This window comes from Cricetulus griseus, chromosome 3 (genome assembly GCF_003668045.3).
Source record: "Cricetulus griseus strain 17A/GY chromosome 3, alternate assembly CriGri-PICRH-1.0, whole genome shotgun sequence".
In the NCBI taxonomy this organism is placed as follows: domain Eukaryota; kingdom Metazoa; phylum Chordata; class Mammalia; order Rodentia; family Cricetidae; genus Cricetulus; species Cricetulus griseus.
In genome coordinates this window covers 58,233,185-58,260,943 of record NC_048596.1, presented here as the reverse complement: position 1 = coordinate 58,260,943, position 27,759 = coordinate 58,233,185, and the positions used below count along the sequence as shown (strand labels likewise).

The following is a 27,759-nucleotide window of genomic DNA, read 5'->3' as shown; positions in this document are numbered from 1 at the left end:
GGAGGATTTGAAAATTGAATGAAGGGGTCAAGGTGCACAGTAGGTAAAAGCACTTGCTGCACAAGCCTGATGATCCGAGTTTGGTCTCTGGAACCCATGTAAAGGTGGAAGAGAGGATCAACTCCACAGTTGTTCTTGGACCTCTATACACACACAAGGGTATGTGTGCCCTCCCTCCACACCCTACACATGCACAATAGTACTGTGTCAAAGGTGAGCACAGAGCAGGCCTTGAGAACATAGTCTGGTGGACACTGGGAAGCACAGGCTACCCCTGTGGACAGGAGAGCTGGGGTTAGCAATCCCTGCTTCAGGCAAAGAGTAAGGGTCTGATTACAGGATAGGATTCTTTCAACTTCACACATGCTAGCCAGCCTGCTTCTTCATTCATATTGCTCTGGGTGTGTCCATGTATGTGCGTGGCTTCATAAGGCTTTAGGTAGTACTGAATTATTCTGTGTGGTTTCCTATGACTATCTGCAGCTCCATGTAGGTATAGGTGGCTTTGTGTAGCTGGTTCTGTCCCTCTTTTGCCTCTGGGTGAAGCCCTCCTCCATAGTACCAGTCTATAAACTGTAATGCCATCCCTGATGTATCAGCAGACCCAATGGGACACATTGGATCTCTCCACCCTCATGTCACCATGAGTGTCCCTGTCTTGGCCATGAGGGGAGGGATGACAATGGTCCTGGCTTTGTTCTGAGAGCATAGCTTCATGTTTCTTTCATGTGTTTGAAGTTACACATGCAGTGTGTGTGTGTGTGTGTGTGTGTGTGTGTGTGTGTGTGTGTGTGTGTGCATGAGGGTGTATGCCTCACTTGCAGGGGCAGATCTGTGGGGTGCAGGGGTCAGGCACCTGCCCCCAGGCGAAGGCCACGACTCTGCTGCATTGTAAGCTGAGCTGGTTCCTGGCACCTCTGTTGTCACTGGTTCCAGAAGGAGCATTCGGAGGACAGGGTACTGTGAGAGTTAGGTGGGGACTCAGGGATGAGATGCTGCTGTGGGACTCGGGCTCCCTGTCTGTGTGAACCCGACTAGGCTGCTATCCTTTGCCAGGCCCCTTCATCATCTAGAGTCCTTGGGGACCACACCTGCCCTGCACCTCCTGAGGAGTGAGTGACAATGCTGGGGACTTAGTCTGGTGCCATTCTGTTTTCAGGTGTATTGGGTGCACTAAGGATGGGTGACTCTATCAATCCTAGCTATGTCTCAGCTTCAGGGGCTCCCTCCTGATACCCAGGGCCATCAATACCATCACACAGGAATGGCACAAGTAGACAGGGCTTAGACTGAAATTTCCCCAAAGGCCTCTCCATCTTCATCCCCTAATCCTGGCCTTCAAGGTGGGCACCTTGCAGGCAGGGAGGCACAGGTCTCACCCACTCTGTGCTCTCCTCTCCAGTGAGTTCCAAGACTCCTACTCAAAGAGCTGGCTCATGGTGTTGCAGAGCCTCCAGAAGGCTTTACCAGTGGTTGAGGTGCATTAGTGTGTACAAGGACTGGACGCTGCAGGTGGAAGGGGGTTGACGCATCAAGCCTATTCCTATCACAGTACTGCTGGATCCTGGGAGACAAAGGCACAATCATATAGGGACAACCTCAGTAGATGGGGAAGGCAGGGGCCATGTCCCCTGTGTGTAACAGTTCGAGGTATGCAAATGCCCAATCATTGCCCTTGTCATTCTTCTTTTTAAAAAGAAATTGTATTCAATTTTTATTATTGTGTTTGGGGTGCATGCTCTGGTGTGTGTGTGTGTGTGTGTGTGTGTGTGTGTGTGTGTGTGTGTGCGCGCGCGCGCGCGCGCGTAGATCAGAGGGCAACTGCTCCACAAATCCTGCTTCTTATCACTGACTTTAAAAACTTCAAATGTTTTTTTTTTTTGAAATTCAAATATGATGTCAGCAGAGCAAAGGAATATCTGCAGATCTTCAAGTCAAAAATTGTTGAGTGTACGTGTCAGAAGACAGCAGAGTCTGCAGCTTAATTCTAGGCCAGAGGACAGTGGAAAATTGCTGAAGACAGCTGTGACTTTCATGGAGGGTAATGAACAGAAAGTGTTGGAAACCAAAGACACATAGAAATTTTAACCATCTTATTTAGTTTTTGATAGACCAAGAGAACAAATGGTATCTCACATCTGTAATTCCAGTACTCAGGAGGCTGAGGCAGGAGGCTGGCCATGAGTTTGAGGTCATTGTGTGCTACATTGTGTATTTCAAACCACCCTAGCTACACTGTGAGACTTGTCTCAATAAACAAATGCAGTGAAAGATATTTGTTTATGTGTCTGCCTGAATGTGTATATGTGCCTGATGTGGAGGCCAAAGGTAAGTGTTGGAGTCCCTGAAACTAGAGTTATGGGGGTTGTGAATTGCTGTATTGACACCAGGGATTGAATTGGAGTGCTCTGCAAGAGCAGCAAATGTTCTTAACTGCTGAGCCATCTCTCCAGCTCCAAAAACACAAGCTTTTTAAAAATTATTTTTTTACTATGTGTAGGTATATGCATCTACACATGGACATGGACATGTGAGTGTAGGTGCCTGTGAGAGGTCAGAGGCATCTGATCCCCTGGATCTGGAGTTACAGTTGTGAGCCACTTGATGTGGGTGCTGGGAACTGAACCTGGGTTATCTGGAAGAGCAGCAGCTCTCTTAACCACAGAGCCATTGCTCCATCCCCCAAACTCATTTTTAAAGATTAATTCCATTTTTATTTGTGCATCTGTGTTTATATCTGTATGTGAATGCCCCCAAAGGCCTAAATTCACCACTGGATCCCGTGGAGCTGGAGTTATAGGTAGTTGTGAACCTCCCAATGTGGACACTGAGAACCAACCCCAGTCCTTTGGAAGTGCAGCAAACACACTTAACTGCTGAGCCATCTCACTAGCCACCACCTAATTTTTTTATTTAAAAATTTTATACTTATTTATTTTGAGTATTCAGGTGTTTGGGTAGAGGAGGTAGATATCCCTGCATGTATATGGATATCAGAAATTGTCTTGCAATAGTCTGTTTTCTCCTTCCAATATGTGGGCTCCAGGGATCAAATGCAAGTCATCAGGCTTGATGGCATGCTCTTTGACCCTCTGTGCTGTCTCATTGATCCAATTTTGAATTTTTAATATAATTAAAACTTGTTCCTTTTCTAGCACATCTGGGACACTCAAAACACCCATGTTACCTAGACCATAAAAAGCCTCAGGCATTCCAAAATTTAGAGCCTATATAGTAAGTGTCCCCATCTCAACCAGTCATTGGTTGTTAACTACAAAGTTTAATTAATAAAAAGTTTCAGAAGAAAAAATACTTAAAAATAGTGACAACTGGTGTTATGTTCAGGAAGTGGTCTCCTGTACCAACATAACACCAGTAGCACAAACACTGAGATCAACAATTGATAAAAGGGACCTCCTGAAACTGAGAAGCTTCTGTAAGGCAAAGGACACAGTCAGCAAGACAAAACGGCAGCCCACAGACTGGGAAAAGATATTCACCAACCCCACATCTGACAGAGGGCTGATCTCCAAAATATACAAGGAACTCAAGAAGCTAGTCTCTAAAACACCAAACAATCCAGTTAAAAAGTGGGGTACAGAACTAAATAGACAATTCTCAATAGAGGAATCTAAAATGGCTGAAAGACACATAAGAAAGTGTTCAACATCCTTAGCCATCAGGGAAATGCAAATCAAAACAACTCTGAGATATCATCTTACTCCTGTTAGAATGGCTAAAATCAAAAACACCAATGACAGTTTATGCTGGAGAGGATGTGGAGAAAGGGGAACACTTTCTCCACTGCTGGTGGGAGTGCCAACTTGTACAGCCACTGTGGAAATCAGTATGGTGACTCCTCAAGAAAATGGGAATGAGTCTACCACAAGATCCAGCAATTCCACTCCTAGGCATATACCCAAAAGAAGCACATTCATACAACAAGGACATCTGTTCAAAGATGTTCATAGCAGCATTATTTGTAATAGCCAGAAACTGGAAGCAGCCTAGATGCCCCTCAACCAAAGAATGGATAGAGAAAATGTGGTACATTTACACAATGGAGTACTACTCAGCAGAAAAAAACAATGGAATCTTGAAATTTGCAGGAAAATGGATGGAACTAGAAGAAATCATTCTGAGCGAGGTGACCCAATCACAAAAAGACAAATATGATATGTACTCATATATGGATTTTAGACATAGAGTAAAGGATTACCAGCCTACAATCCACACTGCCAGAGAAACTAGTAAACAAGGAGGACCCTAAAAGAGACATACATTGTCCCCTGGAGAAGGGGAAAGGGTCAGGATCCCCTGAGCAAATTGAGAGCATGGGAAGATGGAGGAGGGAGCTATGAGAATGAGAAGGGAAGAAGAGGAAGGATGCAGAGGTCATGAGGGAGCAGAAACGTTGAGTCAGGTGAAGAATAGAAGAAAGGGTATGTGATAAGTAGGGTTTTAGTTGGGAGGGTGGTAGGGGAGGACGGGAGGGAGAAGGGAACTGGGATTGTCATGTAAATCAATCTTGTTTCTAATTCAAATAAAAAAATGATAAAAAAGAAAATGTACAAATCTCACAAATGTCCTGTAAAAGGCTAAACTAAGATATTTAAAAAGATAGTGACAACTATTATTACTATGTAATAATAGAGTAGAAGCAGCAAAGGGTTGCATGTACATCTCTGCTCTGAGATAAATTCATAGCTGTGTGGAATTTTATATTTAAAAACAAGTGAAGAAATCAAGGAAAAACAAGGGAATAAGAGATAAGAATGAAGAAAATAAACTGTTTCATCCTGGCAGTGGTTCCTAGTTCTTTAGGAACAAAGGTAGGGAAGAGATATTCTTACTATGTTTGAATGAGAAATGTCCCTCATAGGCTCATGTACTTGAACACTTGGTCTCCAGCAGGTGGCACTGTTTGGGGAAGTTGGGAGTGGGGTCTTTACTGAAGTGGATTAATGGAGGAGGTAGGTATTTATTGTTATAGCTAGCCCTACTTCCTGTCTTTTTGCTTTCTTAACTGCCTACCTATGAACAAGCAGCCTCAGGCCAGAACTGAAAGCCACTCCCACTGACACAGCCTTCTCTGCCATGCTGACTATACATGCAAAACCTTGAGTTCAAGTAAACCTTAAGTTGCTTCTTGGAAGGTATTTGATCAGATGAGAAAATTAATACATGCACTCATAATTCTAGCCTTGGATAATCTTATTTCTAAAAATTAGACATTTAACTAAAGATGTAGAAAAAGTTTTAAGTTGGTAATTTGGCAAACCATATTGTAGCAAATTTAAAATGTTTGGGACTTCATAATTTCTCTGTTTGAAATGGACAGATAAACTAGAGAAAGGTCACATAATAATGCCTGTCATTCTTCTTCTGAACCCAGAGACAGACGATGACACTTGCATCACTACCCTAGTCAGACTCTCATGGTGATGGCACCCCTGTTGTGCAGGCCTCTGAACATCTCCTTGCCAAATGGGCAGTCATGTTTTCTGTTTGTTCTTCTGGTCACAAAATCCAGAGACACTCAGCAGAGAAAATTGGGGAATTTCAAGGAAGAAAATAAAATTAATTCATTGAAGGAAAGTTAATGAGGTTAACTGGAGGTCCTTCAGTGTCTTTTTTTCTTGCTTGTGTAAGTGGTTGCACAATTTTTCTCTCCTGTGTGTGTGTGTGTGTGTGTGTGTGTGTGTGTGTGTGTGTGTGTGTGTGTGTGTTTGCACATACTTGAGGGCTTATGTATACATAGGGACCCTGGTTGCCTTTGTTAGCTTCAGTTACTAACATGACAGTCTAGAATCACCTGAGAATGGTGTCTTCTCTGAGGGATTGATTGCTCAGATCAGATTGGCCTGTAGGCACATCTGTGGGGGATTGTCTTGATTGTTGGTGGAGGAGGAACCAGCCCACTGTGGACGTCTTATATAGGTCCTGGCCTATATAAGTATGATCCTGTGAGAGAGCCAGGAGGGTGCATTCCTCCACAGTTCCTCCCTTCAGGTCCCTGTCTTGAGTTCCTGTGAACTTCCCTCAATGATGGACTGTGATCTGGAAGTTACAAGTCAAATAGCACCTTTCCTCCTCTAAGTTGCTTTCTGTCAAAGTGTTTTATCACAGCCTCAGAAACAAAACCAGAATGGTGTTGAACTAGGAGGCAGTTTTCCACAAGCTGTGGCTCTTTACCATTGTATTCCCTGTTACTGCCTCAGTTTTTCCTCTATGAAATGGGAGCTGTGGGAGTCCATGGCCCCTGTTCCAGGGTGAGGCAAGTGAGTTGTCAAACAGCAGGTCGGTGTGAGCGGTAGGAGGCACTCAGCAGCACTGGATATACTAGCACCCTGTGTCCATTCACTCAGGCAGACTTTTGAGAAAATCACAATGCTGGCCTTATTTGGACCTGCTTTTTGAAGTTTTCTGTGTATTTCTGCATGGATTTTGCCTTTCCCCTGTGGTATTGGTACAGCTTGTTTGACTCTCTCCTGTGGACACCTGGACTGCTTCCTCACTTACTATTAAAAATAGCACTCTGATGCAAATCCTCACAGTTCAGCAGGAACTCAGGATTGCGTCCTTGGGCATCATCTGCAGGAGACTGACAGGATCAAAGGGTTCCCACGGTTTTATGACTCTGGAACCCAAAGCCACACTGACTTGCAGGAAATGCCCTGACCTATCTCCGCCCACCTTGTCAGACATCACCGACTTCCACCTCTAAAGCTGGGGATCACCACAAAACACTTCACCAATTTTCGGGGCAAAATTAGAATCTCCAGGGTTGAGAGGGATGGCTCAGTCAGTAACGCGCTTCTGGGGACCAGAGTTTGGTTCTCAGTTAATGTGTAAATGCTGGGTATAGTGGGACTTGATATCCCAGCTCTGGGATGCAGAGCCAGGAGTGGATGCTTGGTAGTCACTGGCCAGCCAGCCTCACCACTAGATGAGCTCCAGGCCCAGGGGAGACCCTGTCTCAGTTTGTGTGCAGCATTCCTGAGGATGATACCTAAGGTTGTCCTCTGGCTCCATGCAGACTTGTGCAACGCACACCCCCATATGCCTGAATATGCACACATGTTTTAAAAGAATAGACTGTCACTGAGTATGGGGATGCATGCCTTCAATGGCAGCACTCAGGAGGCAGAGGCAGGTAGATCTCTGTGAGTTTGAGGCCAGACTGGTCTACATAGCAAGGTCCAGGACAGCTAGGGCTACTTAGTGAAACCTTTTCTCAAAAACAAAACTAAACTCATCAGTACCCTAGATGTTCTTCAGTCCCATGTTGTACTCATTATCACCCCATTGCTCTCCATTGGCCCCTGTCATTGTGGGGAAGCCAAGGTAATAAGGCAAGATTGTCATCCTCCTGAAAGTGATATTCCAGAGAGCACAGAGAGATGCAAACAGATATGAAGTGTGCAGTACATCTGGCAGAGAGAGTCAAGACCCCTAAGAAGCCATGCAAGGGTTGGGTGGAGAAGGGACCAAATACCTTCCTGGAGGATAGTCAGGGGAGCCACGACCTCGACCTGAGTCAATAGAGAGAATGATCCATGCCTTTTCTGCAAAAGGCCACCACATGTGCAAAGGCCCCGTGAATATGAGCTTGACACTCATGGGAGCAGCAAGGGGCCAGGGCTGGAGCACATGAGCTGGGGGAGGTGTGGAACAGAGAGAGGAAGGTGGCAGGAGAGATGGGCCACAGGGCTGTGACTCAGACCATCAGGAAGCACTGAAGGCTTGAGTTAACACTTGATAAGATCTGGTTTCTCAGCATCCCTACGTTTTTATTACTTTTTATTTTTGAGATAATTTTGGGCTTGAGAATGATCCAGGAGAGTGTAGAGTTCCCCAGCTGCCCACATGGTCTCAGGAAATTACATCATTGGAGCATATGATTGAAACCAGAAGATTGTCACCAGTAAGTCACAACTGAATCTCTGGCCTTATGCCATTCCACTGAGAATGCATTTTTCTCTTTTGTGATTCCCCACTTCATACTGGTTTCACCTTTGCCTTGTCTCCTGACCCCCGTGAAAGCTCCATCTTTGTCTCTCATGACCTTGGCATTTTGAGGAAAACCAGCTGTTGTGTCCTGTGCCTTCACTCTGATGGGCTCTGTGATCAGATAGAAATTGTGAATTTGGGAGAAATCAGCCCAGGAGCTGTGGTGTAGCTCCCGGGAGTGTATCAGAGGGTTGCTGGACTGTGTCATGTCTCCTCTCTGTTCACTTTGACCTTGGCTGCCCCATGGAGGCTGCTGGGCTATAGACTTACCTTCAGAAACCATCTTGTGGCAGATATCCCAGACACACAAATTCCCCTTTGCCAGACTGGCCTGGGACTTCTGTAGATCTCATATATTTTAGATTTATTTGTTTTTATGTGTTTGAGTGTTTGCCTGCATGGGTGTCTATGTACCGCCCCTGTATCTGATGCTTGTAGAAAGTAGAAAAGGGGCATTGGATCCCCTAGAACTGGAGTTACAGGCAGTTGTGATCTGCCATGTGGGTGTTGGGAACTGAATCCAGGTCAGCAAAAAGAGCTGGTGGTTTTAACCACTGAGCTGTCCCTCCTGTCCCCTCTGTGAGCCTTGCCTGTGAGATTCTTTCTGGAGTATTTGCTGAGCATGTCATATGTTTCCCAGTATCCTCCTGGTGTCTTGAGAATTGGGGTTCTCCCTAAGAATCCTCTAATTACTTTCCCTGTATTTATTAATATCAGTGTAATGTATGAATATTTATTTTATGGCAAGTACATCAACACTGTTGCTCTTGATATTTGCTCTTTTGTTTAGAGTTGGGTTTTATTATTGTGTTGCATATTCTCTTTGTCTGTCTGTCTGTATTGTAATTACATATGTAGGATATGTACACAAGTGTAGAGGCTAAAAGAGGACATGGGGTGGGTGTCCTGCTCTTTCACTGTCTGCCTTATTCTTTTGAGACAGAATCTCTCATGGACCCTGGAGCTAGGCTGGTGGGTAGCAAGGTCCTGTGGTCCCTCCTGCCTTCACCCCCCCCCCAATAGCACTGGGTGTCACAGATTTGGCCAGCACCCCCAGCTTTCTGTATGGATGCTGGGATCCAAAGTCAGGTCCTTATTCTAGTGCAGCAAGAACCTACCATGGTTCCATCTATCCAGCCCTGTGCATTTGCTTTTGTTTTGAGAGAGAAGAGAGTGTCTTAGGTTTCCAGGTGGGTCTCAAAATGAGGCCTCTGCTCTCCCTGCCTTCATCTCCGAAGTTCTGGTATGACAGGTGTGCCCAGATGTGCATTGTTTATTTTTGTTGTTCAAATCCTGTGGCTTTGGCACCCAGGTCTCTTTAGGTAATTTTCTGATGACCCTGTTCTTTTTTGGGGGGGCAGGGGGTTATAAATGGGACCTTCTCTCCTGTTCCTGAAGCTGCAGACTCACCTGGGAGTTCCCAGTTAAAAAACCAGTTCTTCTCCTAGGAGAGCTGGATCCTGGGATTGGAACCCAGTCCCCCAAATCCAAGCTTGCACTCCCTGCCCCCATGTGGTAGGAATGCTGCTGTGAGCCCTCCATCTCTCCTCTGTGTCTCCTTCCTGGATGCATGAATGCACACATGGCTTAATACTGGCAGCTCAATCCCAGATCCTCAAGACAAACATTCTCTACCATGGCATCTTCTTTCCACAGTGTGAATGGATTTCCAGCATGAAGACTTGTTTGTTGGGGCCCAGCACACACATGGTAGTTTGAGGTTTGCCACTTCTTTGGGAGCAGCCAGGAAGGTAGGCACCCAGTGTCTGTGTGAAACTCTTCTGTTACTAGTCTTGGTGTGCCCTGCATCCCTGCTGTCCACAGTGGCTCAGGTTAGGCTTCCTGTCCCTGTCCCCTCCCCTGTGGTGTGTCCCTTTTGGGTGCTTGTCATAAGTTGCATTGGCATGGGGCTGGTGGTTCATTCTGGTGTCCCACCCTAAGTGGTTCAGGGCTTGCTGATGCATGGATATGGGGAAAGGAAGCGAGACATCCATGGTGAAGGTGCTCAGAACTGTATTTCACCTGCCCTTTCCACCTCTGGGCACTCTTGGGCTCCTTGCTGCAGTTTGCCTTCCATGCAGCAATTAAGTGTGTGTACATGTGCATGCACATGCGTGTATCTGTGTGTGCTAATGCACCCCACAGGCCCAAAGGGGTCAGAAGAGGGTGTCCCATTCCCTGGAACTATAGTTGCAGATGGTTATGATCCCTGTGTGGGTTCTGAGACCCAAACCTTAGTCCTCTGAGACAGCAACCAGTTCTCATAACTGCTGAGCCATCTCTCCAGCTCCCTCTTATCAGGTTTTGTTGTGGTAAAATAAGCATAACAGTCATTATCTTCACCTGCCTTAGTTATTTCCTAGTTGCTATGAGCAAATATCTGACAAGAAGCAACATAGAGGAGAAAGGATTTGTGGTGGCTTGTGGTTTGAGGGGTGTGGTTGCAGGAGCAGCTTGAAGTTGTGGCAGTGGAAGCCTGAGGCTGCTTGTTCACATCTTGGTGGACCTGCAGACAAAACAGGATGTTAGACCAGGCTATAAATCTCAAGCCCCACCCCGAGTGTCTCATTCTCTTCAATGAGTCTTTACTCCCTAAAGGATCCCAAACCTTCTCAAACACACACCACTTACTGGGGATTGAGTGCTCAAACCCATGAAGCCATGGAGGGCATTTCTTAACCTTACCATAGTAAATTCTCAGCTGGATGTTGTGACACACATTCAACACACTGCAAGCCTCCCCAGTATCCAGCTCGAGAACGTTCCATATTCCAAACTGAAACCCTGGCCCCATGAAAAGCTGACTCCTCTCCCCAGCTCCCAGGATCCCATTGTGCTTTCTGCTGTGGTGGCTTTCTGCTGTGGTGGATCTGACACTAGGGACCTTGTCCCAATATAGCCACATAGTGTGTCTTTGTGTGACTGGCTCAGTTAACCTGACAGTTATTTTCAAGGCTCCTTTGTGCTGTACCATATGGCAGGGTTCCAATCCTTTGTAAGGACAACTCACATTCTACATTGCAGTATCTATGTGTTCATCTATCCAGCCCTCCCCACTTAAGTTACTTTGTCAGAGTATTTTATCGCAGTGACTGACAGGAAACAAAACTCAGATGCCAAGCATCTTTGCATGCACTTACTGACCATCTGTGTATCAATCACCTTTGGAGGAATATATAGTCAATTTTGGCTGTGTTTAAAATCAGCTGTGTTTTATTTTGAGATTGAATGTTAGTCTGTTTATTCCAGATACTAAGCCCTTATCAGATAGGTGATCTGAAAATCTCCAATTTTGTTGATATGACCTTTTGCCACATGACATTTATTTACATTTTCATGAAGTCTGATGGTCTATTTTTCTTTTGGAGGCTCAAGTCTTTGGTGTCATATAAAAGAAATCATTGCTAAATCCAATATCTTGCAGCCTTTGTCCTAGGCTTCCTTCTCAGGGTTTGGCAGTTTTCGGCTTTACATGTAGGTCTTTAGTTATGGTGTGAGGTATAAGAGTCCAGCTTTCTTCTTTTGCATGTGGAGTCCCAGTTTGACCAGCACCACCTGTCAAGGAGACATTGGCTTTGCTTTGGCATCTGTTTTCCTTGATTAATAGATGGCTTATATTGTTTTGTTGAAATCTACCATGTTCTTTTTGTGATTGCCTAGTCGTTTTGAGTGTGCACGTTCTCCTCTATGGGGAAATTAGTTTTTTCTAACGTGTGCCTTAGAAGAAAGATAACGTTGCACAGTGTAACTTTGTATATAATGTTTATCTACAGTGTTTGGACAGTGTTACAAAAATATAGGTGTGCATCTGTAAGGTGGTAACACTGTTACAAAGAGAAGCCTTATAGGCATCCATATGGGAGTCTGGGCCCTGCAGGGCATCCCTGAAGACTGCACTGGGGATCTGAAGCAGCTTGGGGCTGAGTGTCCATACAGGAATGACAGTGGGTCCTGGGATAAGCATCTTGTGTGTTAGGCAGAGGAAGAAGATGACTGGGGAGGTGAGTAAGTGGGCTCCACAGAGTGAGACTTGAATCATTTCCAGAGAGCCTTGAGGGTCCAAGAGGATGGTCCTGGCCTTCCTGGCTTCCAGCATAGAGACTGATATACGACAGAGGTGGGCAGAGGTTTTAAGGAGAAAGACTACCATTTTCCTGGTTTCCCACAGGGCTTGAGAAGGGCTGAGAATGAACCATGAAAGCAGAACTGCAATGTGGAGAGGGTCATGGAGGAAGTCATACAGCATCAGTGACTGGGAGCCGTGTTCCCAGAGGAGCTGAAGCAGCAGGCTGGGAAGCTTCTAATTGGGGATGTGGGGGTTCCTGGGAAGGGACTGCCCTTGTACTATGGGAAACATAGCTTGGAGGACAGAATAGCCATCAAAGGTTTTAACTTTTATTTTGGTGTGTGTGTGTGTGTGTGTGTGTGTGTGTGTGTAGGCCAGAGGTTGACATCAATATTGTCTATCACTTGCCACCTTATTTTTTTGAGACAGGGTTTCTTATAAACCTGGAGTTCTACCATTCAGCTTGATTGGATGGCCAGGGAGCCCTAGAATCCCACCTGTCTATACCTTTCCAGTGCTATGATTACAGGCATATAGGGCTATATCTGGACTTTTATATGGGTGCTCTGGGTTTGATTAGGTCCTCATCCTTGTGCAGCAAGCAAATTATACCCTGAGCCACATTCTCAGCCTCAAAGGTTTTTATTTTAATAGCATGTGTTCACTAACTTGGCTTGGAGAATGTGATTGATGAGAGCCCAAAGCCCCTATGCCAACTATATCCTTTCCTCTATTCCATGTTTAGGATCAGGGTCTTTGCTGCTTAGGATTCCTAGTCTGGCAAATACTGTCCTCTGGCCCAAACTGGTCTGGAGCAGGAAGGCTGGGTCCTTGAGCATGGGGGTCAGTGACCTGAGGAGGAGATTCGGTCCTCAGTCTAAGGGAGACCAGGTCCTGTGCAGAAGATGTGCCTAGCTATTATTCCAGATACCAGGCAGGAAGTAGCAGTTCCAACTCATGTACAAGAGGGTGACATGTTGTGAGCTCACCCACATGTTGTGGAGCTGGTGGCATTTCTGCCTCATCATTTTACCCGGTCCCTTTCTTTTTCTTTAGACTTGCACTGTCAGCTGCTGTCTCTGGGTCTTCAAGAGATAGGAAAAAAGGGGGCTTCCTGAAAGAAGGGAGCTTGGTAGCCATTGGATGTGCCCAAGGTGGCAGTTGTAGGCAAGGGTCCTGGAAGGAACTGAGGAAGGTGGCACAGGGCAGGCTTTGGGGGTTCCAAAAGACAGCCACTGCAGTGTGCTCTCTGATGTATCCCAACACTCCACACTGTGGCTGATGGGTTTTCTCCATTCTTTAAGGTTGGTGTCCATAGAGGTAAGATGCTACTGGGTTGTCCCACCCTCCTTCCCACTTGCAGTTCTCTGGGATGCAGATTAGGTACTCCATTGGATGACAGCCATCTGCAGAGCCTGCCAGGCTCCTCTGTGCTTGGTCTGTGAGAATCTCCTGCCTTCTGACTGGCTTCCCCTGACCCTGTTATGAAGGGCTGTCTTCACCCATCATTTGTTCTTGCTACCCTGGTCTCTAGGCTTTGTTCATGCTAAACCATGCCCAGGGCCTTTGCACACGCAATTAATCCTATCTGGAGCACCTGTCTCCAGCTCTTCTGACACAGCTTCAACATTGCTACCCAATGAGGCCACCTGGCCCACCACTCATATGACCTCCCTTGTTCTCCGTGGCCTACCATTCATGGTGACCTGACCCTCTGGTCACTGTGACCTCACCTTGAGTTTTTCCTATCATCTTATTTGTTACTTTTCATTCCCCCCTAGTTTCCTGTGTCTGTGTTGTCTATTGTTGCATCTCTGGAGCCTGCATTGTGCATACAGTAGATGCTTTCTGAGTTTCCCATGGGCCCTTGATAAGGGGTGGGACCAGGTCTGGCAGGTAGGGTTAGGTCCATGCCTTTCCTTCTAAAGCTGCAGCACTACCAGAAGACACAGTGAAGTGAAAACATGACACTAATCAACAGGTGTCTCCAATACCTTCCCAGAGCTAGAAGAGCTTGGCTGGGCCCAGCCATCCCCTGTGGGCAGCCTCTGTGTAGGTAGAGCCCTCTTTAGCTAAGCCCTCGGTACTCCATGGCCTGGGAAGTCTGGGTGCTGGGTGAGTATCATTTAGTCTACTGGCCATGGGGCCCTATAGCCAGAGCTCCCATGTAGAATGAGGATATTCAGCCCAAAGGAGCTCTGCCCATGATGGCTATCCCTAAGTCACTGCCCCACTTCTGCCCTGGGAGACCAGTCGCTCCCTCCAACCAGACCCAGTAACCACCCCTCACTTTGAAGGCTTGGTGTCTAAGGGTGGCCCTGTGAAGGGCCAGTCTGGCAAGTCTTTGGAAGCCCACAGAGCCTCAGTGTCAGGGAGGAGGCCCTGAGGTGTAGCATGCCTAACATCACCCTCAGCTCAATGCAGGGAAAGAGCTGAGGCCCTTGAAGGATACCTGGGGAGGGCACAGGTCAGAGAAGAGTGTGGTAGCCAAGGAAGAGGCTCAGGAAGTAAAGTCTGTCCTGGCCAGCTAGAGGAGGAGGAAGTAGGATGGTTTCCTGAGAGGAGCCTCCAGAGGCTTCTCTGGGTCTTACCCTAGTGTGATGATGGGGTAAGACTCCAGGGTTCAGCGTCTGCCTTGTGCCTGTTGTGTCAGGGTCTTTCCAGAGTCATGCCACTCAGTGCAGTCAGCCCCTCCTTACATAGTCACCTGGGTCTCAGGGCCTTAAAACTTCACAGTTCTGCCCCAAGGCAGTGACCCTGGATACTGTATCTATCTATCCTCCTGGGGGCACAAAAGACCTTGGGCTGCTCTTGGCCTTCCTCCAGTCCCTGGGAGTTTGTGTTTGACGGTGTCATTTGGAGCCTAGGTGTATGGCCACTGACCTCTAACATGTGGTCTAGGCATGCCCATTGCTGGTCCCGTTCTTCCTCCTTAGGGCTCTGCCAGGTCCCCTTCCTCTGCCTTTGTGCCCACCAAACCAGCTACCATGTTCAATCCTTGAGAGTGAGCTGAGGTCAAGGGTAGAAAGGAACTTATTCTGTCATCCTAGTGAGCTCTTGGTCCCCTAGAAGCAATACTGCCAGGGTCCTAGTAGAGGAGCCATGGCTGGGTTGGGTGGCTGGTGAGAGCAGAGGGCTAGAATGGGGCAGCTGCAAGGGGTGATGGGATTGGTACAGGACACCAGACGATGTCTAGGGAGCCCCACAGTCCCTAGTGACCAGTAGCTCTCACCTGGCCTGGCCTGTGAGTGGAGGGACAGGCAGGTGGGTAGGATTCTGGGTATGGCCTGGTTGGCTCCCAGGGGTATCAGCGGCTATGCAGAAAGCAGCTTGGGTTGGACTTGAGAGATAGCAGCAGATGGGTGGTGTTTCCATGATGGGTGTCCAGGGAAACTATGTCTGGTACCTTTCATTTGACCTTTGTGATCCCCAATATCCTGTCCTTCCCCTGCCTTCCACCCTGACCCCTCATATCTCTGTCACCCATCCCTGTAGCCCTATATATCATTCATCCCTGTACCCTGTTCACTGTCCTCTCTTGTATTTCCACGGGGAAGCCTTGTCCACGTGGGATGTTGCATGGTCACAACATGAGACTGACAGAGGCACTGTCCCACCCAAAACCCAAGCCTTCTGTCTTGTAGTCAATGATGCAGATACCTGCCAAGAGCTCAAGCCTTTCCTTGGCCCCAGAAGAACAGTCTCATTGATGAGATGCTGCCCCGGGCTATGTGCTTAGTGAGGCTGCATTGAAGTGAATGTGACCCACTTGTTTTGTCATTAGGGGCTTTTCTTGGTCCAAGTCACTTGGGCAACCAGAGTAAGGCTCTAGGAGGTGGGTCTCAGGAGGCTGAGGTTCCTAGCTCAGGGAAAGACCTGTGGCTTCTCTGAGGCCTCCAGCCTGACTGGCTCTTAGTGAGAGGGAGGGTCCCTCAAGGAGAGAACCACAGAGCTGAGTGGGTTAGAGGCCATCAGACATGGCTGCAGGGACCCAGGATGTTCCCTCTTGGTCCCAGTATGTGACTCCAGGACACCTCTGACCAGGGCACCAAGATCACTCACACAACATCAAGGTCAGGGTCTGTCAAGTGGAAGTGATAGGTAGGTTTCCCAGTGCTCGAGGGTAGTAAACCATCTGTGTCCAGCACATGCACTTGGTCCTTACACATGCCCTTACCAGGAGGGGCAGGGGCTGCCCCCAAGATGTGATCTGTTCATTCTATGGTCTGGCAGCTCTCCTTCCTGAGCTTGAGTTTCCTTCTTGGCAGGAAGTTGGGCTTGCCAGGTGACTCCCCACATCAGTGTCAAATGCTCCACCAAAACTGGGTGGACACTGCGTGCGCACGGTTCTGACCTTCTGCTAGAGCCTCCTGCCAGGTCATCTGCTCTAACACAAGCCTTGTTGGGCTTTAGGGGAACCCTGAGATTTGGAGTGGCAGGGTCAGGATGGAGAGGGCTATGAGCAGGAAACCTTGCTTCTGGAGCCTCCATTTTGCCACCCAATGTCCACTCCTCATATTGACGTTTTGCATAAATGGGGTGTCTGAGCTCATTGTAATGAATCATCTCCCAGGACAAGCAGGGCTGGTGAATCTACATTCTGAAGGTGGCCGAGAGCTCCACTTGGCTCCTCTTTCCAGTCTTGAGGTCATGTTACCTTCCTCCCACCCAGAAGCCTCAGTATTGGTCTTCTGGGTTCTGCTGGTTGGTTGAAGTATACCTTATGATGAACTCTGCTTCAAGCCTATCCGTCTGTCTTTAGCAGTGGAGCTCTACTCCAGTGACCCAGGCTGAGGTTTTAAGACAGGAGTTAGATGCCATTCATGCCTTCGCTGGCATTAGAGTATTTAGGGTAGATTCTCTCCCCCAGTTGATCTCAGGGGCCCAGTTTCTCACACTAAGCACACTGCCCAGTGGCTTCTGTGGAGCCACCACTACTATAATGCCTTGTCTGAGGCTTTACAAAGTAGCTCTGGGGAGCTGGGTGGTCTGTAGCTCAATTGCTCCCTGGGCTGGATTTGGGTCCTTGTGGCTGTCTCTCTTCTGAGTAACCTATTGCAGGCTGCCACTGTTTGGTGACCCTGTTTTCTCTCACTGGCGCCCTCTGCTGTCAACATATCTGAGTGTTACTTTAACTCCCGCATAGGTGAAATTCCAGGTCCTGCGATCAATGAAGTCCTTCTGGGGTGAGGGGGTTCTAGCACAAAGCAGATCTGCATTGAGGTTGCAGGTCAGGAGATCCACTCACCCAATCTGTCCTAATGGAGTACAGTGATCCACACTAGCTCATGTCCTTTTCATCAGTCTCTACCCCTGGGAAGCCCTCCACCACTATGCCTTGGGGGAGAGGGGCTTGTCTAGCTGGAAACATTGCCTATTCCAGGTCTGTGATCCTCCCATGTTAAGAACCACCCTATACCACCTTGGCTAACCCACACTGCACTCTTCAGTTGATCAGAGGGTGGCAGTGTCCAAACCCTTCAGAGACAACTGTGGCTGCCTGTTCCTGGAGGGAGAGGTAGGTCACACCTGGCTACCTCAACAATTCTCTGGCCTCAGGTCACCCCATATGCAAAATTCAGCTTTCCTTTATTGAGGCCACACTGTTTGGGTCACTTCATTGGAGGTTTGTACCAGAGAAGACAGTACCTAAACAAGCTTCTGCCGGGATGCTGGCCACAATACTTTGATGACATCTTGTGGGGACTCTGTGGTCTCAGAGCCCAGGGCTATTGATGCCACTATTGGATGGTGTGGCTGGGATTGGGTTCCATGGAACAAGGGGGTTGATCTGATGACAGCCCCCCTCCACCTTTACTGAGCACAGACAGATGCTGAGAAGCCTAGATGTGTTTCTACTCCTCTGTGGGGAAACTGAGGCTCAGAAATTGTACAATAGGTTGGTGGATAGGGATTCCTTAAAACCTCTAGAATGGGGCCCAGAAGATAGCAAGAAGGACTTGAGCTTGATTTAATGAGGGGATTTCCCAAGTAAGGCTGAGCTATGAGAATGTAGACATATGTAGGTGTCTGCGGGGATATGTCAACCCAGTGAACTACTCCTGAGTAGATAGTGCCCACTTTCTTCCGGGGGAGGCCTGAGCCAGTCATCTGCTGTGCCAGACTGTGTCCGCACGTGACCCCACCTCTTGCTGGAGAACCATGGGTGTCTTCAGCTGACAAGCAAGTCCATGACAAGCATGAGCCATGCAGGCCTGTCCCCACCACACATTCTAAATATAGTCTCTAAGGCATCTTATCATGGGGGCCTGGGGGAGCAAGGCTGAGCGTGGCCAATGGCCCAGGGACACAACACTCTAGTACTGACCCTGGCCTCCTCGGGTCCCTAGAGGAGTGGCAATGTCCTCATACTCACAGACCACTGATTCTTTCCTGAACTCTGGGTCCTGGGGCTATGGCATAGACCACTGCCATCCACCAGGACTACTGATTGCCTTTGCCTTCCCCATCCCTGGCTCCTGGCTCCCCCTCAGGGGGTGGCTTCCCTGGAGGCTTTGAGATGGGTGGATGGAGGCCTATGCTGTGTGCCCTTTTCTCACTGAATGTTGAGTGCTGTAGGACTTTGGAAAGGGCAAAACCCTCTCTGATCTTCCCTTTTTAATCCTTCAAATAAAGGACAGACCACCTTTGGGCACCTACTGAGTTGACAGGAAAACATGGGTTCCTTGTTGGCTCATTTCCACCTTCTCATACCTGAGGTCCCTGTGTCATATCCTATGGGGGCCACTGTGGCCTGCACACATGCTCCTCAGAGGACCCGGATCTTTTGGCAAGCTGCGCTGTTTGCCAACCGAATTCTTGAGTCTTGGCGCACATGATGCCATCCAGCTGGGGTAGCCCCAGGGGCTCTTACAAGTTTGAGAGCCTGCTACTCCAGGGCAGGTGCTGTCGTTTGTGTTCTCCATGGGAGTCATGTAAATCTGATCAAGCAGTAGATCCTGCAAGGCTTCAGATCTTCAGACACACACACTCTCCACCAGATCATTGCAAACTTGCTCTGAGATAGAGATCAAAGCATTGTCCATCATAAGTTCCCCAAGCCACTGATATAGCCACTAGCCCAGAGGGGCTACAGTGTTCCCAACTCTTCTCTCCAACCTTGGCCACTGTCCCAGCCTCCCTGCTATGATCACATTATCTGAGCACACCTCTCCCACTCCATCCTATCCCTCTAGTGCTCGAAAAAGGTTTGTGTGAGTGTGTGTGTGGGAGTCAGAGGTCAACCTCAAACAGTCCCTCTTCAGTTGTCAATCTTGATTTTTGAGACAGGGTCTTTTGTTGGCCCAAGGCTTGCTGATTAGGCTAAACTAGCTGTCCACTGAGCCACAGGGACCTATCTGTCTCTGCCTTTCCAGTGCTGGGATTACAGGCATGTGTCATCATGCCGAGCTTTTTAAATTTGGGTTCTGAGGATCAGATTCAGGTCATCATTCTGTGGGCCAAGTACTTTCCTGATCTCTCTAGCCCCCAAAAATGTGTCAAATGATAGTGCATATAGTTGGTTAACCCTTTGCACGCGCACACACACACACACACACACACACACACACACACACACACACACACACACAAACTGACTGAGCAACTGTTAAGCTGGGCTTTCTGAAAGAGTGCCAGCCAATGGGCCCCTGCTGGGCACTAAGAGCTTCTAGTAAGGGAGGTTTCCAGCCATCAATGGGCTGGAGGGAGCCAGACATAGATAGATACCTGGGAAGGAGGGACATTCATTTCTCAGGGACTCTAAGATGCCTGAGGATGCTGCCTGGGGCAGCACAAGGTGTACTGGGGAGCTCTGAGGGTGTCTACCCTACGACTCTGCAGGAAGTGTGTGAGCAGAGGGTTTGGGGGCTCTGCAGAGTCAGATGGATATTCTGCTCCTATGGGTTTCTGGGCCAGATCCTGGTGCTGGGGTGGCGAGGCAGAGCTCAGTGCTGGGATGGGAGCTGCATTTGCTAGGTCAGCACATTTGGGGACTCCTGAGACAATGGGTTGGAAATCTTACCTCCCAGCTGGTAAGGTCACCACAGACGGCATTTCCTACCAGAACCTTTTAATGAAATGAACTATATCCTGAGCCAGGCCTTGAAAGATCTAGAGCCAGTCTGATCTCAGAGAGTAGGGAGTGGCTGGCCCAGAAGAATCTCGGGCCTGGGAGCCCTGTACATAGGCAAAGGCACCAGACTGAGGCCAGGCCCCTCAGGAGGCAGGCAGGGGCTAACCTTGTACAGGGATGAGGTGTGGGGGTGCACAGCTTGTCTCTGGAGATCCTCCAGCTTTCATAAATGTAGCATCTCCCACCTACAGCTTACATTCATGCCTTGTGTGGTCCAACACAAGTATGAATGTGGTCCCACACCAAATGATAAACTTATTTAAAACCTTGTAAGATTTCTTTTTTGTTCATCAGTTCTGCAGTTCTCCTGTGTGGACTTTGTAGATGACAGTCTCATTCATGTCATAATGTCAAAAAGTTGAAAATCTGTAAACCTGTGACACCAGTACATTCTCTGGCCCAACTGATTTTTATGTTTATCAATAATTCAAGATCTTCTGAGATCATGGTGGCTTGATGTAGGTTAAAGAATTACTCCAAAGCATGCCCCCCAAAGCTGTAGTGTGGTCTCATGTAGAAAAAGCTGTTGCCACTGAGGATGTTAGAGGGAATCCACCATCATGGGATGTCTGGTACACCCCAAGCCAAGGTCAACTATCCTCCCAGGAGGTGCTCAATGGGATCTGAGAGAAAAGAAGGTGGCCATTAAGACAGAGGAAGTGAGGTAGCCCAGGACAGCATGTGGAATGATGTGGCTCTCCCATTCTGAGCATTGTGGCCAGGCTGAGCTTCCTGTCCATGTGACCTTGTGTGTGTCCTATGCAGTATTTAGACCCTTAGTCTACCCACAAGTGGCTGTTTCTTATTGCCCCCAATACAGAGACTTCTGAAACTGCATAGCCTGAGACGAGCCATCACCTGTGACTCTTCACCCTGGGACTCCTACTCAAGGCTTAGATAAGGGAAATTATGCCCAACCTCTGAAACATATTGAGCCTTTAGTATGCATTGAGATATGTCCCTTCAGGACATAGCCTGGCCCAGGCTCTACCCTGAACAGCGTGTAGAAAGGGCTGTCATGAGGAAATGGAAGTCTTGGAGTCTTCCAATGCCTGCCAACACTATACAACTGACATTTGCTGTTGGTTCCATCTATGTGCTAATCTTTCCTGGGATAGCCCTAAACCTACTGTCCACTCTAGAAGTTCAGTATCCTGGGACATGTCTATATCCAACTTAAAGCCAGGTAGCCTGGGAGTTCAGGCGATGATGAGGGTGGTTGGTGGGCAGCCAGTGAGTAGTCTTCCACTCTAGGCTTCCCTTCCTAGGAAGCCTATGTGAGGGATGGATTGGAATCTTTCTAAGTAACTTCCTAGGGAACAATAGCACACACCCCTAGACAGGACTTGGGGCTTACACATCAGAATTTAGTCTGTGAGTGTTATATATGCAAAGACCCAAGGTACCTTAGGTTTTTAGTTCTGAGAAGCCCACTGAGCACTTATTGGTCTGTGGGGAGCTGTCCCCAGGGTGTTACGATAAATCTTTCTGCCAAATGCCGCCTGAGCCCCGCTGCCACGTGTGAGCTTTACGCCAGCCGCCCGCCCGAGTTAGGGCCCAAGTGAATACACAGAAACTTGTATTAGGTTCAAAGCCGCTTGGCCAATGACTAGGACTTCTCATCTGCTAACTCAGTCTTAACTATCATAAACCTATATATTTTATGAGACTTATCTTATCAGACACCTTATTGGCGTCCCTCCTTGCTGGGATCACATCTTGCCGCTGGAGTAGGAGCGGAGGGGAAAAAGGGGGCCCTTCCTGTTTCTACTTCGCTTAAATATGAGTCTCCTTGCTATGTCACTTCCTGCCTGGATCAGCACTTCTCTACTACATTTTCCAGAATTCTCTTTGACTCCTAGTCCCGTCTACTTGTTGTCTCATTGGCCAAACAGTATTTTATTTAACAATCAATAAGATAAACATACACAGTCCATTCCCCATCACCAGGGGGCCTTTGAATGTTGATAGCTTCACTTACAGCCCATGGCCCATGTGCTTGGCCTGCTCACATTCCATTGTCAAAGCCATTTGTTTGGTTTTCTTCCTTTTAATTTGTATGTGCATGTGTGCATGCATGCATGGGTGCACCCATAGAGGCCAAACAAGGGTAGCTGATCCCCTGAAGCTAGAGTCAAAGGCAGCTGTGAGCCACCCATGGCTCATGGGTGTTGGGAAACAAAACTCTGGTCCTCTAGGGGAGCAGCAAGTGATTTTAGTCATGGAGCCATCTCTCCAGCCCCTGGTGTTCTTTCTTAAATCTATTTTAGCCATGGTGAAACACAGGTGCTGACTGTGTCTGTGTGCTTATGTCAGAAGTGTGAAGCTCACTCACAGAATGTAGCTGTTCCCACCTCCAGAACTTTCTTTTTTTAGGCTGAAACTGTTCCCAGCCCCTGGCTTCCCATTTTGCCTCCTGTCTCAGTAACTCTGAGGGTCTCTGAAGAGAAGCATCCTAAAGTGTGTGTCCTCTCATTCCTGCCTTATCGTAGCAAGTGTCCTCAAGGTCTACCCATGCCTAGTGACCTTTTGTGTATGACATTTCTACTAACAACGCTTTCAGGGCACTTCACACTATTATCATGTACTCAGATATAATGACTCAAAATCTCCTGAGATGTTTCCATGTTACCTTCTAGGTCCTGAAAATGTGATGGTGGCTAGGCTGAAGGTCACTCTTTCTGGAACAGACTCTCTGCTATTTGCATGTATAGAGCATAGCCCTTCTCAATGGGATGATGAGGTGTTGAGGGCTGGGGACAGCATCACTATCAGGCCTATGCCAGGGTTCTAGGCCCAGCCCTGGCCTTTCATGGATCAGTTACTGGTCAGAGGCCTGGTATGTATGGAGGACATCTCCGAGTCATAGCCCCAATATACCATAGCTGATCTGTGCATGGCTCCGTCACTGTTCCTTATACCCCTATGCCTCCTGCTGGGACAGCCACGAGGTGCTGGCTGGATGCCGTGCTCTGTGTTCCTAGGGCACCTGGGCACAGAGATATTGAGGTGATGTCCGATAAGGTGTTGGACGTCCCTCAGGGCTGGGCTGCGGTCATGGCTGATGAGTTTGATTTAGAGCGAGTGGAAAAAGCAGGCTATTGTTCCTAAGAACCTCCTGTTTCATACCCTGCACAGTGAACTCTCTTAGGAACATGCTAGTTTGTGTCGAGACACAGGCATATTTCTGGGCCTTAGTTTGCCTTGCTCCTGGTGGGTAAAGTGGAAAGGGCACCTTGTGACAGCCTGACCTTGGGGTTCTGGGGTATGCAGGTAGGGTGAAGGGATGGTGGTGGTTCTATAGAGGCAGGAAGGGGGCGGGTAGTTGGCCTGTGAGCTTCCTAAAGGCAGAGACCCTTGGTGCGGCCTCTCTGAGGCTCCCAGCCCCACCCAGGACAGGAACAAATAAAGTAGCAAATAAGATAATACTCATTTTATCTGGAGTAGATAAAAAATAAACTATGCTGTATAACCCTTTCTCAGGCAGCACAATGTGTTCAAATATTTGAAGAACTGTTTAGCTTTCGGAATACTCGAGGCTAAAAGGCAGCCAGCACGTGGGGGCAGATTACCATCATTGTCCCCAACCTCAAGGTTCCTGGGCAGGTCAGCATGGGCTAGCTGTGGTGGGTGTGTTGCCTAGGCCCTGCTGCTCTCCTGGGTCACTAGGTGCTTTTTTGTCTGCATTTAGCTATTCTGCACCTCTTTCCCAGGATTGGTCTGTGTGTCCAAGGCCTTCCCTACTGCTAGGTGGGGGTAGTCAGAGAGTAGGGGGCCTTCTACACAGTCTCCTTGTTTTGATATCTCCTTCCAGGCTGTTGGAATTTCCACCCGCAGGCTGCAGCTGCTGCCGCCCTCCTGAGGCCCTGAGCCTCCTGCAGATGTGGGCAGAGTGGCCTGTGGCAGCCATCCCTCATTCTGTGGCTTCCTTTCTACACATAAGCTCTCTGATTCTCAAGTTCTGTAGATATTGTATTCCATCTTGGAGTCAAGGCTACCTTACAGGGCTTGAAAGGCTAAGTTGTTACCCTAACAGTGAAAGGATCGAAATTCCATTAAGAGATATATCATTATCACCTCCATGGTTCAATCTGAGTGACCTAAGGAGCCCTAGGAATCTCAGTGTCCCCTCTGAAATAGCAGCTGGATTGCAGAATGGTAACACTGTGACCTGTCAGATTCTTGTGGGACTGGTGTTATTCTCTGTCAAGCCCTGATCAGGTGATAAGTGAGTGGATCTGGCCATGTAGTGCCCTGAGAGGATCTCTTGACTTTGGGCCTTAAGGTGCTTGGGATAGCAGGAGGTTTTTGTCATATGTGGTGACACTAGGAGTTTGGGGGCTTTTCAAAGACCTTGGGATAAAGTCACCACTTCACTCCTAGGTGTTGAGCCCCTGAGGGGTGTACATTGTCCTGTAGCCCACGGGAGGGTATTTCTAAACTCCTACTGTTCCAATGGGGAATATGAAATTGGGGCTACTTGGCTTTTTTACCAAGGGGCAGCCAGAAGAGGCTGTGTCTCTTTGTGTTGATCCCTCTCTGGCTCCATGTGTAACCAATGGTCTGGGGAAGGGTGTCTGTTCTACTTTCTATTGCCTAGGGATGAACCCAACCTTATTTCCCTGCCTGTTGCAAGTCAAAACAACACATGCCCAGGATTAGTGAAACCCCACTGTGTGAAGAGTCAGTCTGAGGAGAGAGCAGAGCCCAGCCAGAGAGGAGCTGAGTCCCCAAAGACTCCAAGAGCCTCAGGAAGCAGGAAGCATCCATGACTGAGCCAGACCTCTCCAGCCTGGATGGAGGCCTAACCTGTGGATGGGTGGCAGAGGGGTGCTCACCTCACCCAGTGTTTGCTGTGTCCACACAAGAACCAAGAGACCCATGTGACTGGCTCTCCTCACAGGGGCTTCCATGGACCAATGCTGTGCAGTTACAGTCCAGGAGTCAGACATGGATAGACAAAACACTGGCCAGGAGAAACATTACTGGGGGACCTAGGAGCACCTGGGTGTCCTATCATGTTATTCTGAGAAGGTCCCAACTGAGGCAATGTGGAGAGCGGATGTGAGGGAAAAAATCCCTGGTAGCCATACTGGGTGCCAAGGTTAGAGGTTGGCTACTGCCAAAGCTTAGGCCTGTGGGGAATGCATGGTACAAGAAAAGGCCTCAGTCTTTGAAGCACCACTCTCCCAAGCAGCTCCCTGTCTGCTACCTTGTCCCTGAAGTGGGAGCAACTTTGAAGGCCACCTTGGATGGTGACTTGAATGGAGAATGCAGTAGAATGGAGACTTATCTTTTCAGTGCCCTTGCAATCAGAGCAGGTCGAAACTGTGCCCTCTGTGTGATAGCTGTGCCTTCTGGGTGCCCTCAGGGTACAGGTCCTGGCTGTGATTGGCCCTTCTTTGTTGGGTCTCCCCATTGCTGAGGGACTGCATTCCTGGGTGTGGAGGCCCCCAGTTTGTAAAAATGCTCTTTTTGAGCTTCAGTTGTACACCAAGGTTCTTGGAGATTCTGAGGCTGGACCATTGATCCTCCTAGGAGACCCTGACCCATTGTTCCCCTCCCTATGGTCATGGCCACCAGGCTGTGTGATGATCCTATGGATTGACTGGTCCAGAGCAGCCAAGTGACAGACACTCTTGGGATGGGGATAGGGTAGCCACATAGTATGGCATTTTCAAGGTCTATGTTCATTGAGACACCAATCTGGGGTCAGTTCTCTTGATGGTAAATGGTTTCCATGTTATGCACCCCACATCTGAGTGCATTAGTTGAGGTATACTTGGGGGTTGCAGCACTAATGATCTCGAGTGGGAGTGGTGAGGAGGAGGGAGGTGGCAGGGCAGCTGGACCGGGCACTGACCATATGTCCCCTGTTTCACAGCTTCCTCATTGTTCTGGTCTGCCTCATCTTCAGTGTCCTGTCCACTATTGAGCAGTATGCCGCTCTGGCCACCGGGACCCTCTTCTGGATGGTATGTAGGCACCCAGGGCCATCAGTGAATGTCATCATTGCAAGTGTAAGAGGTGAAGGAGGGCTGGGTAAAGTAGTCATCCCTGGTCTCCACCACCCTGGTACTGGGGTATCAGGGCAATTCCCCTGCATCCATGACTGCCAGGACTCTGGGCTCTGTGTTGAAGGGCAGGAAGAACATAAGGGGCCTGGTGATGGTGGTTGGAAAGGCCTTTGTATGGGGAATTTACAAACTGGGCCCAGAGGGAAGACGGTTGGGCATGGGCACATTGACACTGAAGGGTGGTTGGTGGGGGACAGTGCCTAGGGCTGGGGGATACTTGTGTGTGTTATTGCTGACTTATGAGCCCTTCAGGTGTCCCAGATTCTACCCTAGTCATCAGGGTGCACCCTACATCAGCCCAGGAGACTTTCATGAATCATTCTGACAGGACCACCATGGCAGTCCTTGTGGGGATCCAAACTACCTTGGTACACAGTTCAGATATCTGCAGACTAGGTATGCACATCTGTCCCATGTGTCCTGTCCCAGCATAGAGTAACATGTGGAAAGTTTGAGGAATGGAATTCCCAAATTCTACAAGAGGCTTGGGGACTGTCCTGTGTGTCCCACATACTGTTACAGGCTTAGAAGACTGCCTTTTATGATCCCGCACTTTATGAAGAACTTTAGGACTGTCCTGTGTGACTCTATACTCTGAGAGGAGCCAACTGTGCCTTCTGGGCACTCTGTGGTGTGTGAACCCATATGCTTTGAGGGACTGAAGGGCTGTTTATCTAACAGCCCTGAGCCCTGAAACAGAGCCAGGGTTGGATATTGCAACTGAGGCAGACCATGTTCTGGCAGGGCTATCCAGAGCCTGGAGCCAATTGGCATAAGAGTAGAGTACCTCATGCTTCACCATTCACTGTTGGGCGAGACATGGGGCCATGTGGACTTTAGAAGCAGTGCTGAAGTAGCTGTGATCCTGATGGGAAGGTGGGTACAGGCCAGCATGGCTGGGACTATGGGGACAAGATGATGATTGGTGGTAAAACCAATGTCTTTCTGCAGCCTAATGTCTTTCTGCTTGGGTTCATTTGTGTTTTCCTCTTGTGATGGGATGTTCCTGACCCTCACAGGGAGCAAGGACCACAATTAGTTGCTCTTCATCTTCTGCAAAGTGGGCCTTAGGTGTTTCTCAGTTATATCTATACAGCCTCTGTCAGCTGGGAAGCTTGTCTTTCTAGATCTTGAATCACAGTGATGGCCATTCAGTGTCACACATTTTTCATGCGTCAACTTCATCTTTTCTTTATTGCTTCTAGATTTGGAGCTGCAGGAAATATCCCTTTCCTGGGTCATAGAGGTCTCTGTTTCTGGCCTGAATGTGATGTCTTCTTCCCCAGGTTTGAACAGTCTTGTGTGATAGTGTCAATGGCTATGATAGGAGTCTCCATGAGAGCATGAGACAGACACTGCTCCATTCCACCCCAGCTTTCCAGTGCAGAGTGCCACTCACCCCACAGCCCCTTTCTTCCCCTCGCCATAGAATGTGTATCTTCACTGTAGACCAAATCAGACATGCAGCT

General features: G+C 48.4%; 1 protein-coding gene across 1 annotated transcript in view; it reads left to right on the top strand.

Moving 5' to 3' along the window:
- Kcnq1 (potassium voltage-gated channel subfamily Q member 1) overlaps nucleotides 1-27,759 on the top strand; it is a 326,442-nt gene that overhangs the window by 19,372 nt on the left and 279,311 nt on the right. Inside the window, exon 2 of the mRNA XM_027408856.2 lies at nucleotides 26,098-26,188. Within this exon, the coding sequence (XP_027264657.1) occupies nucleotides 26,098-26,188 (91 nt within the window). The remainder of the gene's footprint in view (nucleotides 1-26,097; nucleotides 26,189-27,759) is intronic.